This window comes from Dipteris shenzhenensis, chromosome 4 (genome assembly GCF_047967505.1).
Source record: "Dipteris shenzhenensis isolate YYH24624 ecotype China chromosome 4, Dip_SZ_1.0, whole genome shotgun sequence".
Lineage (NCBI taxonomy): Eukaryota > Viridiplantae > Streptophyta > Polypodiopsida > Gleicheniales > Dipteridaceae > Dipteris > Dipteris shenzhenensis.
This window is the reverse complement of record NC_141599.1, coordinates 21231969-21250642: the sequence shown is the minus strand read 5'-3', so window position 1 is coordinate 21250642 and position 18674 is coordinate 21231969. Positions and strand designations below refer to the sequence as shown.

Here is an 18674-nt window from a genome sequence, read left to right as displayed (position 1 = left end):
TGTCAGTCCAAATACTGGCCATAGCCTAGGAAGGGTGAACCTAGATACTCTCCATAGCCTTTGTACACCTGGCTCTCCAAATATGCCAAGCTGCAATGCTAGTCAGAATCTCCCAAGATGTGTCTATTGAGGCATAAGCAGCTCCTCTGAAAAGACTGAAGGGAACATCCTGGAGGGAACAAGACTCCACTGAGTGTCGCCATACAATGAGAGCTGGATCTCGATCATGTCCCTCAAAAAACACCTGAGGGCCAGTAACAGATAACCAAGCCACTGAACCCCAAGTCATATAGAAAGGTGCTGTATGAAAGATAGTGAAAATCCTAGCAACACCTTTCCAGATCGTCCTCGCCTATTTGCACTCCCAAAGGCAATGCTGTACTGACTCAACTACAATGTAATAATGAGGACAAGTAGGGTGAGCCCCGAACCTAGATCTCCACGGGTTCATTGCAATCCCTCCATGAATAGAAAGCCAAAAGAGAAGAGTGATCTTTCGATTCCTGAGGGATTTCCAGAGCCTACGCCAAAAGTTTTCCGCACAACTGTGGAAATCTGAAAACTATCCCAATGAGGTGCTCTGGAGGGCCTCCAACCTCTACCGCTGAGCTAAAACCTGCGGCCATTTCTAACAGTAAAGCGAAAGAAGGGGAAGCTCTTCTATCAGTGCCCCTCATCAATCCATTCCCACTCCCCTGGGTCCCACTGCAAGAACCTAATAGGGGAACCACCATATAACCACAGTCTCCAAGACCCCAGTGCAAGGAGAAGAGGATCGGGGTCAAGATATCACTGTGAGTCCCTGCCCCACTCCATGAAACCTGCAATCCTGACAGGCTGAAAGGCAACCTCCAAAAGAATATCATCAAAAAATTCCGATAAGTCTGTCTCCCGACTAAACATCAAAGACTAGGGTATCCTTATGTGCATCCTGCAGGGCAATAATCTGTAACGGAATGCCTGTCCCTGAGAACGCTTCCCACCAAGTGGACTCTGTGATTGGCATGTCATGTGTGTCAATCCACTTTGGCAGAACGGCTGCCTGTATTTGTTATATCCTGACTGCACTCCCTCTGAGGTGGCCAACTGCTATAAGTCTCTGATTCTCTGGAAGTCTCATAAAGGCCTGCCAGGCAACTACTGTAGAAGCAGGTCCCCTCTCCCATCTAGACCACTACATATAATGTGACACTCCAAGTGGCCTGCCATGGTCATCCAAAATCGAGTCATTCCACATGACTGGCTGCATGTGAATTCCTTCACGAGAGATGGGTGAAACTCTGCGAAGAGTGTCTCTGAAGCAGCCCCAAGCTTTCAGAATAGCAGCCATGAGAGGGGAAGGGGGAGATTTGAGATGAGCTGAAGTATGATCCATGTGCTGCTGTCCATCCAATCTCCCCCATGAGATGGGGTACAAGAATGAATGTTGTGTGAGAAAAAAAAATTCCAAGGCTCCTGTCCAAGCATCAATCCACGTACTACGAACTTGCAGAGCAAGGCCATACACCGCAAGTTCGGGTCAATAATATTGGGACCTCCTCCTGTGGGGAGAATGAGGGTCTTCCAAGCCTGGCTACAACATCTGAGGTGCCATCTAAATCGCTCCATAGGAATTTACTGATAGGTCTCATGAGCTGAGCGATACAACCTCTAGATCTGCACCACCATGAGCAAACGAACCAGGCAGTGGGCAATAATACCTGGTTCACGACCACAACTCTGGATGCAAGGTCAAGTCTAGCTGAACTCCAAAAGATGAGTTTCCTCCTAATAGTCTCCAACACGGGAGCAAACTGCAGTACTGGAGAGATGCCCACCCCACAACCTAGCATCCGAGATATCTGAAAGAGACTCCCCTCTGAATCCAAGTGAACCCTATGTCATTCCCTCAGTCTGGAGTGTCCTCATCACTGATCCAAAAGCCATTGGATTTGTTCCAATTAATGTGTGCACCTACCGCAATACAAAACAAATCCAATGCCGTCCTGAATGAAGTCAATGTCTGTGGAGTGGCATCCAAAAAAACAGCCATATCATCTGCTAACTCACTGTCTAAGAGCTCATCCTCCTGCCTCAGAGGAAGCCTAAGCCCTACAATACCAGCTTGGGCTCTAATGTAATAGCTCATAGCCTCAGCCACAAAAAGGAATAGAAAGGGGCTAAGGGGCATCCCTGACAGACTGATCTGGTAATCTCAAAACTGTTCCCCCTGACCCCACCAATAAGAACCTGGCTGTGGGCTGTCTTTAAAGGGTTGACACCCCTCTAATCCATGCATCTGAGAAACCAAAGCAAGTAAGTGTGACTTCCAGAAAGCCCCAGCCTACCCTGTCATAAGCTTTCTCAAAGTCCAAGAGTAGAATGGCCAACCTGTGGCCATTATGCATGGCCCAATCCGAAGCCTCCCAAAATGAGAAGATGTTATCAAAGATGATCCTTCCACGCACAAAACCCGTCTGCGTACAAGGTAATCGGTCTCCACTGAGACACTAAATTCCTGGAACCCCCTTTCGGAATCAAATGAATGAGGCCCTCCGTAAGTGAGTCTGGCATCTCACCCGAGTCCCATACACCCTGCAAGGCTGAGGTAATGTGATCCCCAATTTGATCCCAAAAAGTAATAAAAAATAAGGGGGTAAGTCCATATGAACCAGGACACTTGCCCTTGTGAAAGGTAGAGAGAGCAGTCCTGAATTCTACGTTGGTGAAAGGTGCATCAAGTGAGACAATGATATCCCCTGTCACCAACCCAGGTAAGTGTCGCCAAATAACCACTCTAGCCAGGAGTGCGAAGGAGCCCTGCAGAAGGAGAAATGGAACCAATAACCCCCTTATCTCTGTCAGATGTAGATAGACGTGCACGAGAGGGAGGGGGGTGCTGCAAGAACTCAGCATGCTGCATGACCTCAGCCACGACTTTGGCATTGTTCTCAAGTAAGGCACGGGTCTTTGCCAAGAAGATCTCCCTAGGTGAGCACTCATGTACATGAACACCTGAAGGGGCAAGAGTAGTCTCATCTGCATGTGGAACCAAGACAGGAATGTCTCTTGCCAAGAGACGGGTCCGTGGTGCCATCAGTGGTAGCTTGAGGTGGAACTGGCTCCCGAACTCTGACAGGCACAAACAGGACGTGCTGACTGTCCTATCTGCGCTTAAGTACCAAGATGAGAGACTAATGGTCCTGGTTGTGCTGTAGAAGTACCAGGACGAGAGGCTGACGGTCCTGGATGTGAAGTCGAAGGTCTAGCAGCGCGTGAAGCAATAGGAGCTGTCGTGAGGAAGGTCCAGGTCGGGTGAAGCTATGAGGTGCACCCATGGATCTTTTAGGTCTTTTATTCTTTCTTTTCCTTGGGCAATCTCTAGCAAAGTGCCCAAGGGTCCTGCAAATCCTACATTGATCCTATCTCCCTGCAATCTCGACTCTCTGTCTGAAGAAGGAGCCATCTAGACGCTGAAGCATAATGTGGTCATCCGAGATGTTAGGGTCAGAGACAATGACCCTAACACACGGTACCTCATTGCTCTTGAAGAAGGCATCTCAGGGAGAGGGGGATCTTAGTAACCACCCCAACCAATGGAATGTAGAAGTCGATGGTACACCTAAGGAAGGCCGGGAAATCTGATGAAGAGTGACGTCATCTGGCTGTCCTCCTCAACAGGATCAAACTCCAATGAAAAAGGGGTTTAAAAAAAACCTCCTCGAGCTCAGTGCTAACGGGCTAGCCTAAACCACTATACCTGCTACCTCCGAAGAACAAAAAACAATCTCGAAGAAACCTCGCCCAAGCATACGAACATCTGTGAGGTGCCCTGCGAGGTCTCTAGGTAGAGCGGCGAGCATTCAGTCCCTGGCCTATAACCTGGAAGGGTGGGACCCATGGATGCGAGCAAAGAGCGATGTCAAGCTCTCTTCCTTCGTATCTTTTTTGAGCTGCTGCAACTCATCTTTTGAAAAGGTAATGGTTTTCGTGGCCGGCGTGGAAGCAGGGGAGGATTGGCTGAAGGCAGCAGAGCCATCGTCAATCAGGGTGGAAAGGCCGACTCGAACACTAATGAGCTCCCTCCGACTGAAAAAATGCCTAGGATAAATAAGAAGATGAGGGGCGAGACAGAGACGTGGAAGAAGGCGGGGGGGGGGGGGGGATGGAAGGGAGGAGAGGGGATGAAGGAGGAGGGGAGGGGAGAGGCAGAGGGGCTGAAGGGGTGGGAGAGGAGAGGAGGGAGGAGGAGGAAGGGGGGGCGGGGGAGGAGGGAGAAGAAAGGGGGTAGAGTTAGGAGGCGGAGGTAGGGGGCGGGGTGGTAGAGAGAAGGGGCGAGGGTAGGGGCTGAGGTGGCGGGGGGGAAAGGGCGGGGGTAGAGGGCGGGGAAGAAAGGGCCACCGAGGGAGCTTGTGAGGGAGTTTCCACCTCCCCTTCGGCCTTTAGGGTTGAACAAGACCCACACCCAATACTTCAACTAAAGGAGCAACCCTAGTTGGTTCACTAAACCCCAATCCAGAGGCACGTTAGTAAATCCCACATAAAAAGACATTTTACCTCCAAGGACAATTTAGCATATCCGCTAGAAACTCTATGATAAGAGGATTGAGAAGCATAGACCAAATTCAAATATCTCTCCCCGCACAAGACGTTGCATAAAGCCATAATTGGCTGAAGATCATGTTTCATAAGAAGCACAACTCTAGAGGAGGAGTTTTCACTAGCATAAAAAATGTCATAATGGCAAAGTGCCCTATCTGGCCTGCATAACCACGCTGGTTATGCTCCTGCAAGGCCACTATATAAGGCTGACATATGCCCATGAAATCTTCCATTTGTGCAACTTACCCAACCCTTGTACATCCTTATGTCAAACACTGTAGTTTTGGCAGCATATGGACAGGTTTACAATTATGTGCAAATCAGACTTTTGCTTGAGTTGCAGGGGGCAGTTGAGAATCATCATTGCAGGCAAGAAGAACCTTAGCCGTTCTTTTATCCTTGACCACAAGAACAGGCTTAATGGTTTTGTTTTTTATCCCATAGGTACTCGGTGCATCCCTTATTTGGCACAGAGGCAAGCATAGCATCAGGAGACATCTTATGTAAAGCCAAGGGGCATTGTGAAGCCATGTGACCAAACAAGCCCTTGCAAAAAAAACCCATTTAAACTTGTAGAATGCACAACCCATTGCCACATTATTCACCGTGTGATAGAATATGATTCTAGCATGGGGATATCCGTGTGCCACAAGATGTAAAATCTAATTGAGTTCCCATTCTACCTCGGTGGGCACACCAACTTTTCCATGGAGCTGCAATTTTTGGCAATAGTTATTTCAGGCATTGAGGGAAATAACTGGACAGCGGTGCCGAATCGAAGGATAGTCTTATGTGGGAGACCAAGGCAATACGCGCACCACCTGTTGCAGATAGTAGAGGGGAGAATGCTCTAGAAGCACTAGTTTATGAAGTCCATCTATCATTATTACTTCCAAGAAAAAAAAAGGTTGCATAATGCGCCTTCTGAATGAAGAATCCACCCAAAGTGTATGTATGACCAAATTTTCTTCATTCGAAGCACGCTCCCATTGCCACATTATTCACTGTGTGATAGAATATCATTCTGGTGTGGGAACATCCGTGTCCCACAAGATGCAAAATATATATGAGTTCCCATTCTACCTCCGTGGACACACCACCTTTTCCAATGAAGCTGCAATTTTGGGCAACAATTTTTCCAAGCATTGAGGCAAATCCACCACTTCAACCCAAACAGGACAACGGTGCCGAATCGAAGGATAGTCTCGTGTGGGAGACCAAGGCAATACGTGCACCATTTGTTGCCGATAGTGGAGGGGAGAATGCTCTAGAACATTGTTTATTGAACTCCATTTGTCATTATTACTTCAAAAAAAACCTGGGTTGCATAATGGACCTTCTGAACAAAGAATCCACCCAAAGTGTATGTCATCCAATTCCCCACATCTGCAGCAACTGGCATACATCCAAGGAAAAAGATAATCACGGCAATTCTGGTCAATAGTAATTCTGGTCAACTGGCATACATCCAAGGGAAAAGATAATCACGGCAACTCTGGTCAATAGTAATACCAACTGTAGGAGCAGGCTCCTTCCACTCCTTGTGAGTATCTTCGAACCCCTCATGCATGACTTCATAAATAAGCTGTGCCTCATGAGATACATTCATAGGATAACCCTAGACGGGGATAGGAAGTTGCCATGGCTGCTCCTCTCACAGTCTCCTCTCCACACACACGCGCACACACTTTTTTTTTTGTAAAAGAAACTTTTCATTAAGGATGTACATTCATAGCTGTCCCAGAGTGGAACAACTAGTACTCAAAACTAGAAACAGTAATAAAAGACTTTCCAACTAGGCCTTAGGAAAGTCTCTAAGGGGATGAGCATCCTGAAGAGACCGAAGCAAAGAAGCTTAAAAGTAGGGAAAGACATCCACTGAAGAGTGCTCATATAGCCGACCACACACAAACACACACAGGGGTGAAATCCATGTACAATTATCTTACAAAAATCAGTCTCCAAAGAGGAGACATGCAATTACAATATCAGAAGGTTTCATTATAACACAAGTAAATAGAGTAGTCTATATGACGAACAGAGAGGCAATCATAGAAAGATTGCCTAAGCGACATTTGAAAATAGTGAAACATGGAAAAGGTGGAATCTCCAAAGACTCTGTGACTTCTGTCTTTCCACAAAGTCTAGAGTGCCTAATCACGAGCCCACGTGAAGAAAATATCGAACCCAGGCCTTTGTGGGTAAACTCCAAAGAGCCAAAAAAGCTTGCCAAAGCAAGCAATAGGAAAGTTGACTCGGAGACGCTGCTGCAGAAAAAGTAGTGCACGCGCGCATACTCTTTGTTTTTTTTGTGAAATCCATCACTTTTTTTGGGGGGTGAAATCCATGTATTTTTCAATTACAAGAGGCTTTCCCCAAAGTGGAGAGTAGCAAATGCACACACACACGCGCGCGCACACGCAAGCACATGATACATGTATAAATACATGCGTGTACACATCCACATATACACACATGGACACACACACACATAGAAATGTATGCAGTTCTTACAATTTATAAAACAAGCCTGGTAATTATTACCAGGCAAGGCACATTGACTTTGAATTTCCCAAGTTCAGACCACATTGGAACATGTCCAGCCCTGACAGGTGAAAATAATGGCCAAGCACGACCGAACATTCTTCTTCTAACCGGCAGTAAGCGACTTGTCTCTCCCAATCTCCGGAAACTATCAGGAAGCCCATGAAGATCTACCAACTCGATTTGAACAGGTGTACTATGGTAACATGGCTCAAGTATATCATATACGTTCAATCTGGAGATATCCTGCACACGACATGAAGATTGCCAGTAGTAAATTTTTGTCCTAATTGTTTAGAAGCAAACTCTCCAATATTAGACTGGAAATTTAGACAATTGTGCCATCAATGTTTGGTAAACATATCATTTCAATAAAGATAGATCAATACATGTTGCAGTGATTCAAGTTTAGCGTCACAGGCTGGATCTGTTGTATCCCAATAGCTTTGATTGCAAACCAGGCTCACCTCCTGCAGGACAGAACAAAATTACAGGCTGTCAACAATTCCAACGTCTTATTTGTCCTTTCTTTTTCCAATTCATGATGTACTAAAGAAATTCTTATGAAATCTAGAGCTAGAATACCTATTAGAATGACATTCTACATGCCAGATGCAGTCAAAAGGCATCTTGCTGGCATTCCCAAGTCTGACCTAAGTCTGTTTTTTCCGAAAATTTGTCATTTTCCTCAATAGACTACAGGATCACATGGCCATATTTTCTCAAAGAAGGCTTTTTTTCCTAACTGTGTGAATGCACAATTTTATTACTTCCCTAAAAGAATTCAGAATCACAAGTTCATGCGGCTTGCAACCTGGCTGCTCTTAGAATTCTAGAAGAAAACTTTTGGGAAAATTTGCCCTCACCTACTGGAAAATTTTCAACTTGTCTCCCTATCTTTCGAGGGCTTGAAAACTTAACATGAACAATCACAATAAATGATGAATACTAAAACATACAAAATAAACATTCTGAGTGCAAACCATGAAGACAACTGAGCAAAAAAGAAGCATGGTACCTCAAATAGTTGATTGGATATCAGCCCCATTCCATGTACAAATGGTACCAAGGCATTACCATCAAAAACTTCATCCGTAACTCCATTTCCAATCAAGTAACCCTACAAATCCAATTCATGAGCTTGATCTAACTACATCATGTTGCATAAAGTTTTTTTTTTTTTTTTTTTTTTTTGCAAAAAGAGACTTCTATTAAGTATTAAAGAAAAACCGTTAGAGCAAGCTCCATACGGGATACATCATGCAATGCACGAAAAGCTCAAGAGCCAAAAAGAAAGGATTGAGGCTGATAGTGCCATCTCAATCCGGTAGAAACCTCCGAGAAAAAGGGAGAACCTCTCCAAACTCGAAGAAATATAGTCCTTCTAGAAGAGGCTGCCCGTGAAGGGCCCTGCATGCTAGCCCATATGGCTATCAAAGTGTGAACCATGTCAGACCAAATACCCGTGAACACTTGTAATGGGTGTATCTGGGTGCCATCCAAAGCCTCAGTACATCTGGCTCTCCAAATGTGCCAAGAGGAAATGCTAGCCAAAATCTCCCAAGAGGTGTCCACTGAAACATGAGAAGCTCTGAAGGGAGTAAGTGGTACATCCTGTAGAGAGCAGGGCTCTATCACCTGCCGGCTGACCGAGAGCGCCCAAGAAGAAGGCTCACCCTCATAAAACACTTGGGGCCCGGTAAGAGATAACCATGCGACCGAGCCCCAAGTCATGAAGAAAGGGGAAGTAAGAAAGAGGCTGAGTATCCGAGCAACCCCTTTCCAAACAGTCCTCGCCTGACTGCAGTGCCAAGGCAATGTCGCACTGACTCCTCTGCAGAATGGCATCGAGGACAAGTGGGATCAGCCCCAAATCGTGATCTCCACAGGTTCACTGCAATCCCTCCATGAATAGAAAGCCAAAAGAAAAGAGTGATCTTTCTATTTTTGAGGGATTTCCAGAGCCTCCTCCAGAAATTTCTACGCAAGTCTGAAGTGATGAAGAAGCTTTCCCAATGGGGGGCTCTGGAGGGAATCCAACCCCTACTGTTCAGCTGAAACCTCCTGGCATTACCAACCGTGAAACGAAAGAAGGGGATCGCCCTCTCTCGGTGCCCATGATCTATCCATTCCCGCTCTCCTGGGTCCCACTGCAAGCCCCTGACAGGTGCACCTCCATATAACCACAACCTCCAGGATCCCAAGGCCAAGAGTAGAGGGTCGAGGTCTAAGTACCACTGCAAGCCCACTCCAAGGTCCACAAAACCAGCAATCCTGACACACTGAAAGGCAACCTCAAGAAGAATGCCATCCTTGGATGTAGAAAGTAAACCTCCATCCCCAACATCAAAGACCAGTGCGTCTTTTCCGAGACCTCGGAGAGCGATCACCTGTAAAGGAACTGATGTCCTCGAAAAAGCCCCCATCCAAGTGGTGGAAGTAATAGGCAGCTCAACTGTCCATTCCACCGGGATGGCTGCATCTATCTGTTGAATCCTGCGTGCTACCCCTCTGAGGTGACTCACGGACTGTAGTCTCTGATCCACAGGTAGATCCACAGGTAGCCTGATAAAAGATTTCCAAGTGTCTACTGTGTAGACGGGGCCTCTCTCCCATTTAGACCACTGCATGTAATGGGAAGTGCCCAGTGGTTTGGCATGCTCGTCAAGAATACTATCATTCCAAATGATCGGCTGCCTATCAATCTCTTCGACGGTAGAAGGTGGAATCCTTCGAAGAGTGTTCCCGAAGCTCCCCCAAGCTTTCAGGATGGCAATCATGAGAGGAGAGGCAGGAGATCTGAGAGGGGCTGATGTGAAAATCCATCGAGGGCTGTCCACCCAATCATCTCCCAAGGTTGGTGTGCAAGCCTGAATGCGTCCAAAAAAGAAATCCTTCCAAGGTTCCTGCCCAGGCATGAGTCCCCTCACCACCACGTTACAAAGCAAAGCCCTACACTGCAAGTCCGGGTCAATGACATTAAGGCCCCCTTCACATGTAGGGAGAATAATAGTCTCCCAGGCCACCCTTGCTGCAACATCTGCTGTGCCATCAAGTCCACTCCATAAAAAATTCCTGGCTGGTCTGATGAGCTGAGTGATGCAATCCCTAGACCGGCACCAGCAAGAACACACGAACGAGGAGGTGGCCAAGAGAACCTGGTTCACTACCACAACTCTAGATGCAAGGTCGAGTTTGGCAGAGCTCCAAAAAAGGAGCTTTTTCCTTATACTTTCTAGTACTGGGACAAACTACTGTGCTGGAGAGATGTCCAATCCTACCTGGCATCCCAAATACCTGATAGAAACACCCCTGTGAATCCAGGTAAAACCAATGTCAACTCCCCAGCCTGGAGTGTCCTCATCACTGATCCAAAAGCCAAAGGATTTATGCCAGTTAATGTGTGCCCCTACAGCTGAGCAAAAAATATCCAAGGCTGTCCGGAAAGAATCAAGTGACTGCAAGGAGGCCTCAATAAAAATAGTAGTGTCATCGGCCAACTCACAGTCAAAAAGCTCCTACTCCTGTCTCAAGGGCAGTCTCAGCCCAAAAAGCTCAGCCTGAGATCTAAGGAAGATACTCATAGCTTCTGCCACAAAAAGAAAGAGGAAGGGGGCTAAAGGGCATCCCTGACGAACTGATCTGGAAATCTGAAACCTGTCACCCCTTACCCCTCCAATCAAAACCTGGCTGTGGGCTGATCTGTAAAGGGAGGCCGCCCCTCTGGTCCAAGCATCTGAAAATCCAAACCGTAGAAGAGTGCCCTTAAGAAAACCCCAATCTACTCTGTCATAGGCTTTCTCGAAGTCCAAGAGTAAAACTGCTAGCCTCTGTCCACTCTCTGCATAGCCCACTCTGTGGCTTCCCAAAAGGAAAAGATATTATCAAAAATGCTCCTGCCATGCACAAAGGCTGTCTGAGTATCATGGATGAGATCTGGAAGAAGGGGTTGTAGTTGGATCCTGATCGCCTTGGCAAGGATTTTGAAAAGAGTGCCCAAAAGAGTGATGGGTCTCCAATGGGATACAAAATTCATGTTGCCACCTTTCGGGATAAGGTGAATGAGTCCCTCGGTCAGTGAGTCAGGCATCTCGCCCGAGTCCCAAATGCCCTGCAGGGCTGAAGTTATATGATCACCTATCATATCCCAAAAGGCTATAAAAAAAGAGGGAGTAAGACCATCAGAGCCAGGTGTAATGAAGGTGGGAAAAAGAAGGATTTTAAGGGGGAAATAGATGGGAGAATAGTAGGGGAAATGTGGGAACTGTGGGGGACTATATAAGTCAACCCAAAAGGATTGTAAGGGACTTTTTGATGTGACATCTAATCCTATCTACTCTCCCTCCTGCTACCTGCTGCCTACGCTCACACTCTCTCTCTCTCCCTCTCTCTATTCCCTCAGCCTTCTCTCTCTTCCTTTCTCCTTCCCCTTCTCCTCTCTTCTCCTCCCCTCCTTTTGCTATTCTCTCCCCATCTCCAAATCTGCTCCTTCCCCCTTCTCTACATTGGTATCAGAGCCCAAGCTCTTGGCACCTGACCCTCGCTGAGTCTTGCTATCAATCATGGTTTGCCAGCGCTTCAGGCTCAGGGGAACTACTAGCACGTCGTCGGCCAAGCTACGTCAAGGAAATCGTCAAGGAAACAAGCGTGGGCTGCCAGCAAACAAATAGCACGGACGTGCGCCATCAACGAATCCTTGTGTGCCATCAACGACATGCCTGATTACGTTGCTGCCTAGCAGCCTGCGTTGCAAGTTTGAGCCTCAACAGTCTGTGTAGTATTCCAGCTCCCTGTCGTCGCTACTCCAGCTCCCCCGTCGTCGCCCCGCCGTTTTTCCTTCCCTTAGCCAGCCACGCCATGCCCGCCACACCCCGCCCCGCCCCGTCGCTGTCACCATCTTGGCGCCCACGTCGCGCTCGTGTCTTCTCCGCCCGTGCCGTTGACATCGCCTTTCGTCGGCACTGCGTTGCTGGAGACCTTAGCAGTTGCTAAGGTTCAGCTAGTTGGGGTTTAGGTTGGGTTGGTTAGCTACTTGGGTTTGGTTGGTTAGGTTAGTTTAGGTCTGGTTAGGTCTAGTTAGGTTAGTGATTGGATAAGGTTGGGTTTAGTCAGTTTGGTTTAGTTGAGACTACCCTAGGTGTCTTAGTTGTCCTAAGCTCCAAAAAAAAAAAAAAAAAAAGCCCTCTTTTAGGGTACTCCTACAGCCCTATTCTGGGCCTTTCTAAGCCACCTTCGTGGCTCATTTTGAGCCCCGTTTCCAGCCTCTTCACCGAGCTTTCTTCGAACCTCTTCAACGACTGCATTTCTGCCTCTTTACTGACACCTCTCGAGCCTCTACATCGAGCCTTCGACACTTGGCACATTTTCCTCGTGTCACTCATGGCACCCAAACGTGCACCCCGGTCGGATGAGTCATCTCAGCACGGTGACGATGTTGCTCAGCAGGAGCAGATGCCGGTCCTAGAGGGTGCATCTCCTTCACAGCCAGTTTTTGCTATGCCTACCAACAACAGTTTCTAGATGCATTGGCCTCAATGCTTCAGGGGGCTTTTCAGCAGATGGGTCAGCAGTTGGGGCAGCAGCTCACCACTGCTATGGCTATGCACGATACAACTATCACCCAGATGGGTAAGAACCTTGGGCAACAGATCACTACCGCCATCAGTATGCACGATAAGGGTAAGCAGCCCGCACCCCAGCACGTGGATCAGTTGGATAGCCAGGGTGATTTCCTGACCCACACAGGGGATTTATGGCTCATGGCCATCGCACTTGTGATGTTGGTTCTATGCATGCACCCCAGCATGGGGATTATGTTGATTTTGGTGATGCCTTGCCCGTGCCGCCGAGCACTTCTCTTATTGATTCCAGGCCTCCATTTGGCTCGCATATTTCATTGGCTGAGCCGTCCATTTTGGGCCGGCCCATTGGCACATTTTTGCCAACGGCGAGCATGCCTGGATTGGGTGTTGGGTTTCAGGGCAGTTGGGAGAGGGGCCAGTCCTCTTCTCAACCTTTTTCTATGCCACCCACCCACCGAGATGTTTATGGCAGGCAGACTCAGCAGGGATTGCATGCTTCGATGACACCTCCTGTTAATACATTCAGTCAGACTCAGCCTGCGTATCAGGGAGGTAATGCTTTCAGTCAGACGCACTTTATGCATCAGGGGAGTGGTTCTCCTAACCAGCATGATGCTGGAAGTGGGCAGCGTGCAAACATGGATGATATGCTTACGTTCATATAGGGATTTGCCTGAGGATGTTCGTAATGAGATGCCCTTTTCACAGTATGTGAGCTTCAAGCGTGAGTATACTGGTAGTCACTGTAGGAATAACGCAGCCAAAGATGTGAAAGATAAAATCTCTGTGCATAAGTTTAAGGGTGACACTCGCACTCCCAATGAGTTGGAGGAGTGGCTCACGAAGCTTGAAGATTATTTCCGCTTCTACCCTAAGAATGATGAGGAGAGGATCATTTTTGCTGGCATGCATTTACAGGATTATGCACATACATGGTGGCGTTACATGCGAGAGTCACCTCAGAAGCCTACCACCTGGAAACAGTTCAAGGAGCTTATGGTCACGACATTCGTCTCGGCCTTGATCCTTGAACAGTACCTTGCTGAATTCTATGCACTGTCACAAACAGGTACGGTCCAGGAGTACTTGCAGCGTTTTTGGAGACTTTCTTTGTTTGTACGGATATTTCTGAGAAAGGGAAGTTGCTGCGTTTTATACAAGGCTTAGATCCCTCTCTAGCTGCTGATGTGAGAGCTCACAATCCTCTAACCATTGAGCGAGCAGCCCAGCTTGCTGAGGTGTTTGAGCCAAAATATGCTGGCAAGTACAAGCATGTGTCACATAGCTTCTATGGTACTGCTTATGATGCTGACAGGAAGACAAATTCTGCTGATTGGATTGATAAGAAACCAGCAGCTGCTTCCTTCCCACGATATCCTACGGTTTCTGGAAGTAAGATGCCATATGCAAAGCCATACAGGCCCATGGATGCAAAGACAGGTGTCAAACCCAGCGCTGGTTTTGGCAAATCAGAAGTTAAACAACATTCCAGAGCCATAATGGACAGTAGGAAGAAGGCAAATTTATGCTTTAGGTGTGGAGAGAAATGGACACCTGAGCACCGAGATGTGTGCAAAATGAAGAATGTCAGCTCAGCCAAACTCAGCATGATAATTGAATTATCTGATGATGATGAAGTGGCTGATGTAACAGACCCCCATGATGTCTCTCATGAGGAATTGACAGGAGTTCATGATGTAGATGAGTCTCCTGACACAGATGCCACAAAAAGGGGACTGTTTTTCCTTTTGATCCGGGTGGGGCTATTGAGCAAACCACTCATGTGATGCATGAGATTGATATTCAGCCTACATGTAGCAGGAAAGGCTATAAGCCAACACTCTCTGTGTTGGAGCATCAACCTACAATGCCTTTTCCTGTCAGAGGTGATGCTAATGGTAATGTTCCTGTGGATGATGAACAGATTTATTGGGATGCCCAGTCTACACTGTATACCATCTCACTACATGCCTTGATGGGTGCCAAAAGTGCTGACACAATCAGGTTGAAGGGAATGATTAATGGCAGATCTGTCCATGTATTGGTAGACAGTGGTAGCACTCACAGTTTCATTAATTGTAGAACATTGCAAAGATTGGGATTAGTTGCTACAGAGATAGACCATGGTCTGAAAGTGGAGATCGCGAATGGACAGCACATGATCAGCAGACATTGTTGCCAGGATGCCAGGATCAAGTTTTCTGATCATTATGAGTTTGCAGGTGATCTCTTGGCATTGGATATGGGACCCATACATGCTGTCCTGGGTTGTGATTGGCTGAAATCCCTGGGGAAAATCAGTATAGATTTGAATGCTTTATCTCTTGAGTTTTGCCACAAAGGTAGAACTGTTACATTGCAGGGCATTGTGAATCAGAAATTACAGGTCATTTCAGCAAGGCAGCTAGCTAGGGAGCTCAAGAACGAAAGTGCCATTTATGCATTGAATGTCTCTGTACCTCAGGAGGGTGGTATTCCCCATGTGGATAATTGTGAAATGCAGAAATTGCTCTTAGAATTTGGGGATGTGTTTGCTGATATGCCATCTCAGTTGCCCCCAAAAAGAGATGTTGATCATGCCATAGTCCTGGAACATGGTAGTAAACCAATAAACAAGGCCCCGTACCGACTCTCTCAGGTTGAACGGGAAGAAGTGGCAACACAGGTGCGAGATTTGCTTGAGAAAAACTTCATTGCTCATAGCACCTCGCCATTTGCATCTCCAGTACTCCTGGTGAAAAGAAGGATGGCTCTTTTCGTATGTGCATTGATTACAGAGAATTGAATAAGACCACCATTAAGAACAGGTTTCCTATTCCCAGGATTGATGACCTGCTGGATGAACTCAAGGGTGCTCAGTATTTCACGAAGATTGATTTGAGGTCAGGTTACCATCAGATCAGGATGAAAGAGGGTGATGAGCATAAGACTGCCTTTCGTACAGAAAGAGGATTATATGAGTTCAAGGTGATGCCTTTTGGTTTGACTAATGCACCAGCCACCTTCCAGGCACTCATGAACAAGATCTTACACCACCTTCTTTTCAAATGTGTGCTGGTATTTTTCGATGACATTCTCATTTATAGTAAGGATGCACAGGAACACATTGACCATGTCCGACAAGTGCTAGAAATCTTGAGAATGCATCAGCTTTAAGCCAAGGCCAGCAAGTGCACATTTATGGCAGAGGAGGTTGAATATCTTGGTCATGTTGTAAGCAGGCACGGAATCAGGGTAGACCCAGCTAAGGTGAAATGCATTAAGGATCACGTTCCTTAAAATATATAAATGATAGAGGAACTTGGTCCTTTCAAAATAGTAGAATTGCAAAAAATGATGTGGTTGCTGATGCCTTGTCCAGGATGTGGTCATGCAAACTGTCTGCCATTTCCACGCTTCATCAGGAGTGGATACTTGGGATTCAGGAGGAATACATGCAAAATTCTGATGCAGCTCCTATTTTTGTGGAGTTACAGAGTCCGTCCAGCCAAGGACATGTTCGATTTCAGCTCCGCAACGGACTGTTATGGTGCAGGGACAGAATTTATCTTGTGCCAGACTCCAAGTACAGGTTGATGGTATTACAGGAAATGCACTCATCCCCTATGTCAGGGCATACGGGTATCACAAAAACATATGAAAAAGTCAAGGAGAGCTTTATTTGGGATGGTTTGTGGCGAGATGTGGTTAAGTTTGTCAGTGAATGTTTGCCCTGCCAACAAAATAATGTGGACAGCTGGTTACCCGCAGGCCTTCTGCAACCGCTACCCATTTCTGAAGGCAAATGGACTCACATTGCCATGGACTTCATTACAGGCTTGCCTTCTTCAGATAAGGGTTGGGATAGCATATTTGTGGTGGTTGACAGGATGACTAAGCAGGCCCATTTCATACCGACTAGGACTCGGTACTCCGCTTCACAGGTTGCCTGGCAATTCATTGAGTATGTGTTCAAGCACCATGGTTTTCCTCAGGAGATTGTCAGTGACAGGGATGCTAAATTTATGGGTCACTTTTGGCAGGAGTTATTCACTGCAGTTGGTACTTCCCTTGCGCCTAGTACTGCTTATCATCCACAGACGGATGGACAATCAGAGAGGGTGAACAAGTGGTTGGAGGAGTATCTAAGGCATTACTGTCATGACACGCAGAAGTCTTGGGACAAATGGTTAGCATTGGCTGAATTTTGCTACAACAGCACCAAACACCTCTCTATTGGCATGAGTGCATTCGAGGCTATGTATGGATGCAAAGTGGGAATGCCTTCCAGGGTTGCAGACTTGGCTGTGAAAAATCAGCAAGCAAGGAATGATTTGGAGAGTATGAATGCCCTTCTGCCTAAGAGGAATATGCAGGATGCCCAAGCCAAGCAGAAGAAGTATGCGGATGAACAAAGGAGGTACTTATCTTTTGAAGAAGGGGATTATGTGCATTTACGTCTCCATAAGAATCGATATTCCTCGCTGAAAGGTAATACCAACACAAAGCTTGCCCACAGAGTTGGGCAGGTAGCATATCAGTTGGAACTACCCAGTACCTCCAAGATTCATAATGTTTTCCATGTATCCTTGCTGAAACCACATGTCGGACAGCATGTCCAGGTTCTTCCTGAGCTGCCTCCTATGGATGAAGAGGGCCACATAATCTATGTGCCGGAGCAAATCAAGGGCTTCAGAGATCATGTACTCAGGAACAAAGCCTACACAAAATACCTCATCAAATGGAAAGGTTTAACGGAAGATGAGAATTCTTGGCAACCTGAGAGCATTGTGCAGGACTACCCCTATCTCCTACAGAGCTGATCAGTTCTGTTGTATCCTTCTCATCCAGGGCAACCTCTTGGAAATTTTGAGGGCAAAATTCTTTGGGAAGGGATGGCTGTAATGAAGGTGGGAAAAAGAAGGATTTTAAGGGGGAAATAGATGGGAGAATAGTAGGGGAAATGTGGGAACTGTGGGGGACTATATAAGTCAACCCAAAAGGATTGTAAGGGACTTTTTGATGTGACATCTAATCCTATCTACTCTCCCTCCTGCTACCTGCTGCCTACGCTCACACTCTCTCTCTCTCCCTCTCTCTAGGCATTTTTGGTACTCTATTTCATTTCATTTTGTATCTAGGATTTTTGTAGCCATTTTTGGTATCTTAGCTGTATTACGATGAGGCCACCTAGTTGGTGCATCGTTGATGATGTATTTTCCTTTCGGATGATTTTGTGTCCCATAGGCCATGTATGGCCTTCCGTGGACCTTTAATAAAATTTCTTTCTTTCTTTCTTTCTATTCCCTCAGCCTTCTCTCTCTTCCTTTCTCATTCCCCTTCTCCTCTCTTCTCCTCCCCTCCTTTTGCTATTCTCTCCCCATCTCCAAATCTGCCCCTTCCCCCTTCTCTACATTCCCAAATGCCCTGCAGGGCTGAAGTTATATGATCACCTATCATATCCCAAAAGGCTATAAAAAAAGAGGGAGTAAGACCATCGGAGCCAGGGCACTTGCCCTTATGAAGGGCATAAAGAGCAGTCTTGAATTATGTATTGGTAAAGCGTGCATCAAGTGAGCATAACATCTCTAGGGTGACCAACACAAGTAAACTCTGCCAAACTTCATCTCTAGCCACCTCTCTGGCCTGTGAGTTCGGATCTACGGAAAGAAGGGAGGTATAAAAATCTGTCGCTAAATGCATGACGGTCTCCAGATGGGACTGCAAAATGTTGTCAGAGTCAATAAGTTGCCTGACACTCTCTCTACTATGTCTGGGATCAAGTGTAGAGAAAAAGTGTTTATTGACTCTCCCTCCCATCTGTATCCAAAAGGACTCCTGTGCATGGAAGGCATACTCTGCTCTCTGATCAAGCAAGGTCTGCAAGTGAGCCCTTGCCGCAGCAAGGCGCTCCTGTATCCAAGCATCTGAAGGTCGTTTCTGCTCCTCCCTCTGAAGGGCTGCCAACTGCCGGCGGATACCGATCTC

General features: G+C 46.8%; 1 protein-coding gene across 2 annotated transcripts in view; it reads right to left on the bottom strand.

The window, feature by feature from the left end:
* LOC147902588 (serine carboxypeptidase 1-like) overlaps nt 1–18674 on the bottom strand; it is a 224934-nt gene that overhangs the window by 83657 nt on the left and 122603 nt on the right. For both annotated transcript variants that reach the window (XM_087373630.1, XM_087373631.1), the window contains 3 exons: nt 8144–8245; nt 7515–7595; nt 7126–7371 (listed from right to left, as the gene is read on the bottom strand). In XM_087373630.1, coding sequence (XP_087229756.1) covers nt 7126–7371; nt 7515–7595; nt 8144–8245 — 429 coding nt within the window. The remainder of the gene's footprint in view (nt 1–7125; nt 7372–7514; nt 7596–8143; nt 8246–18674) is intronic.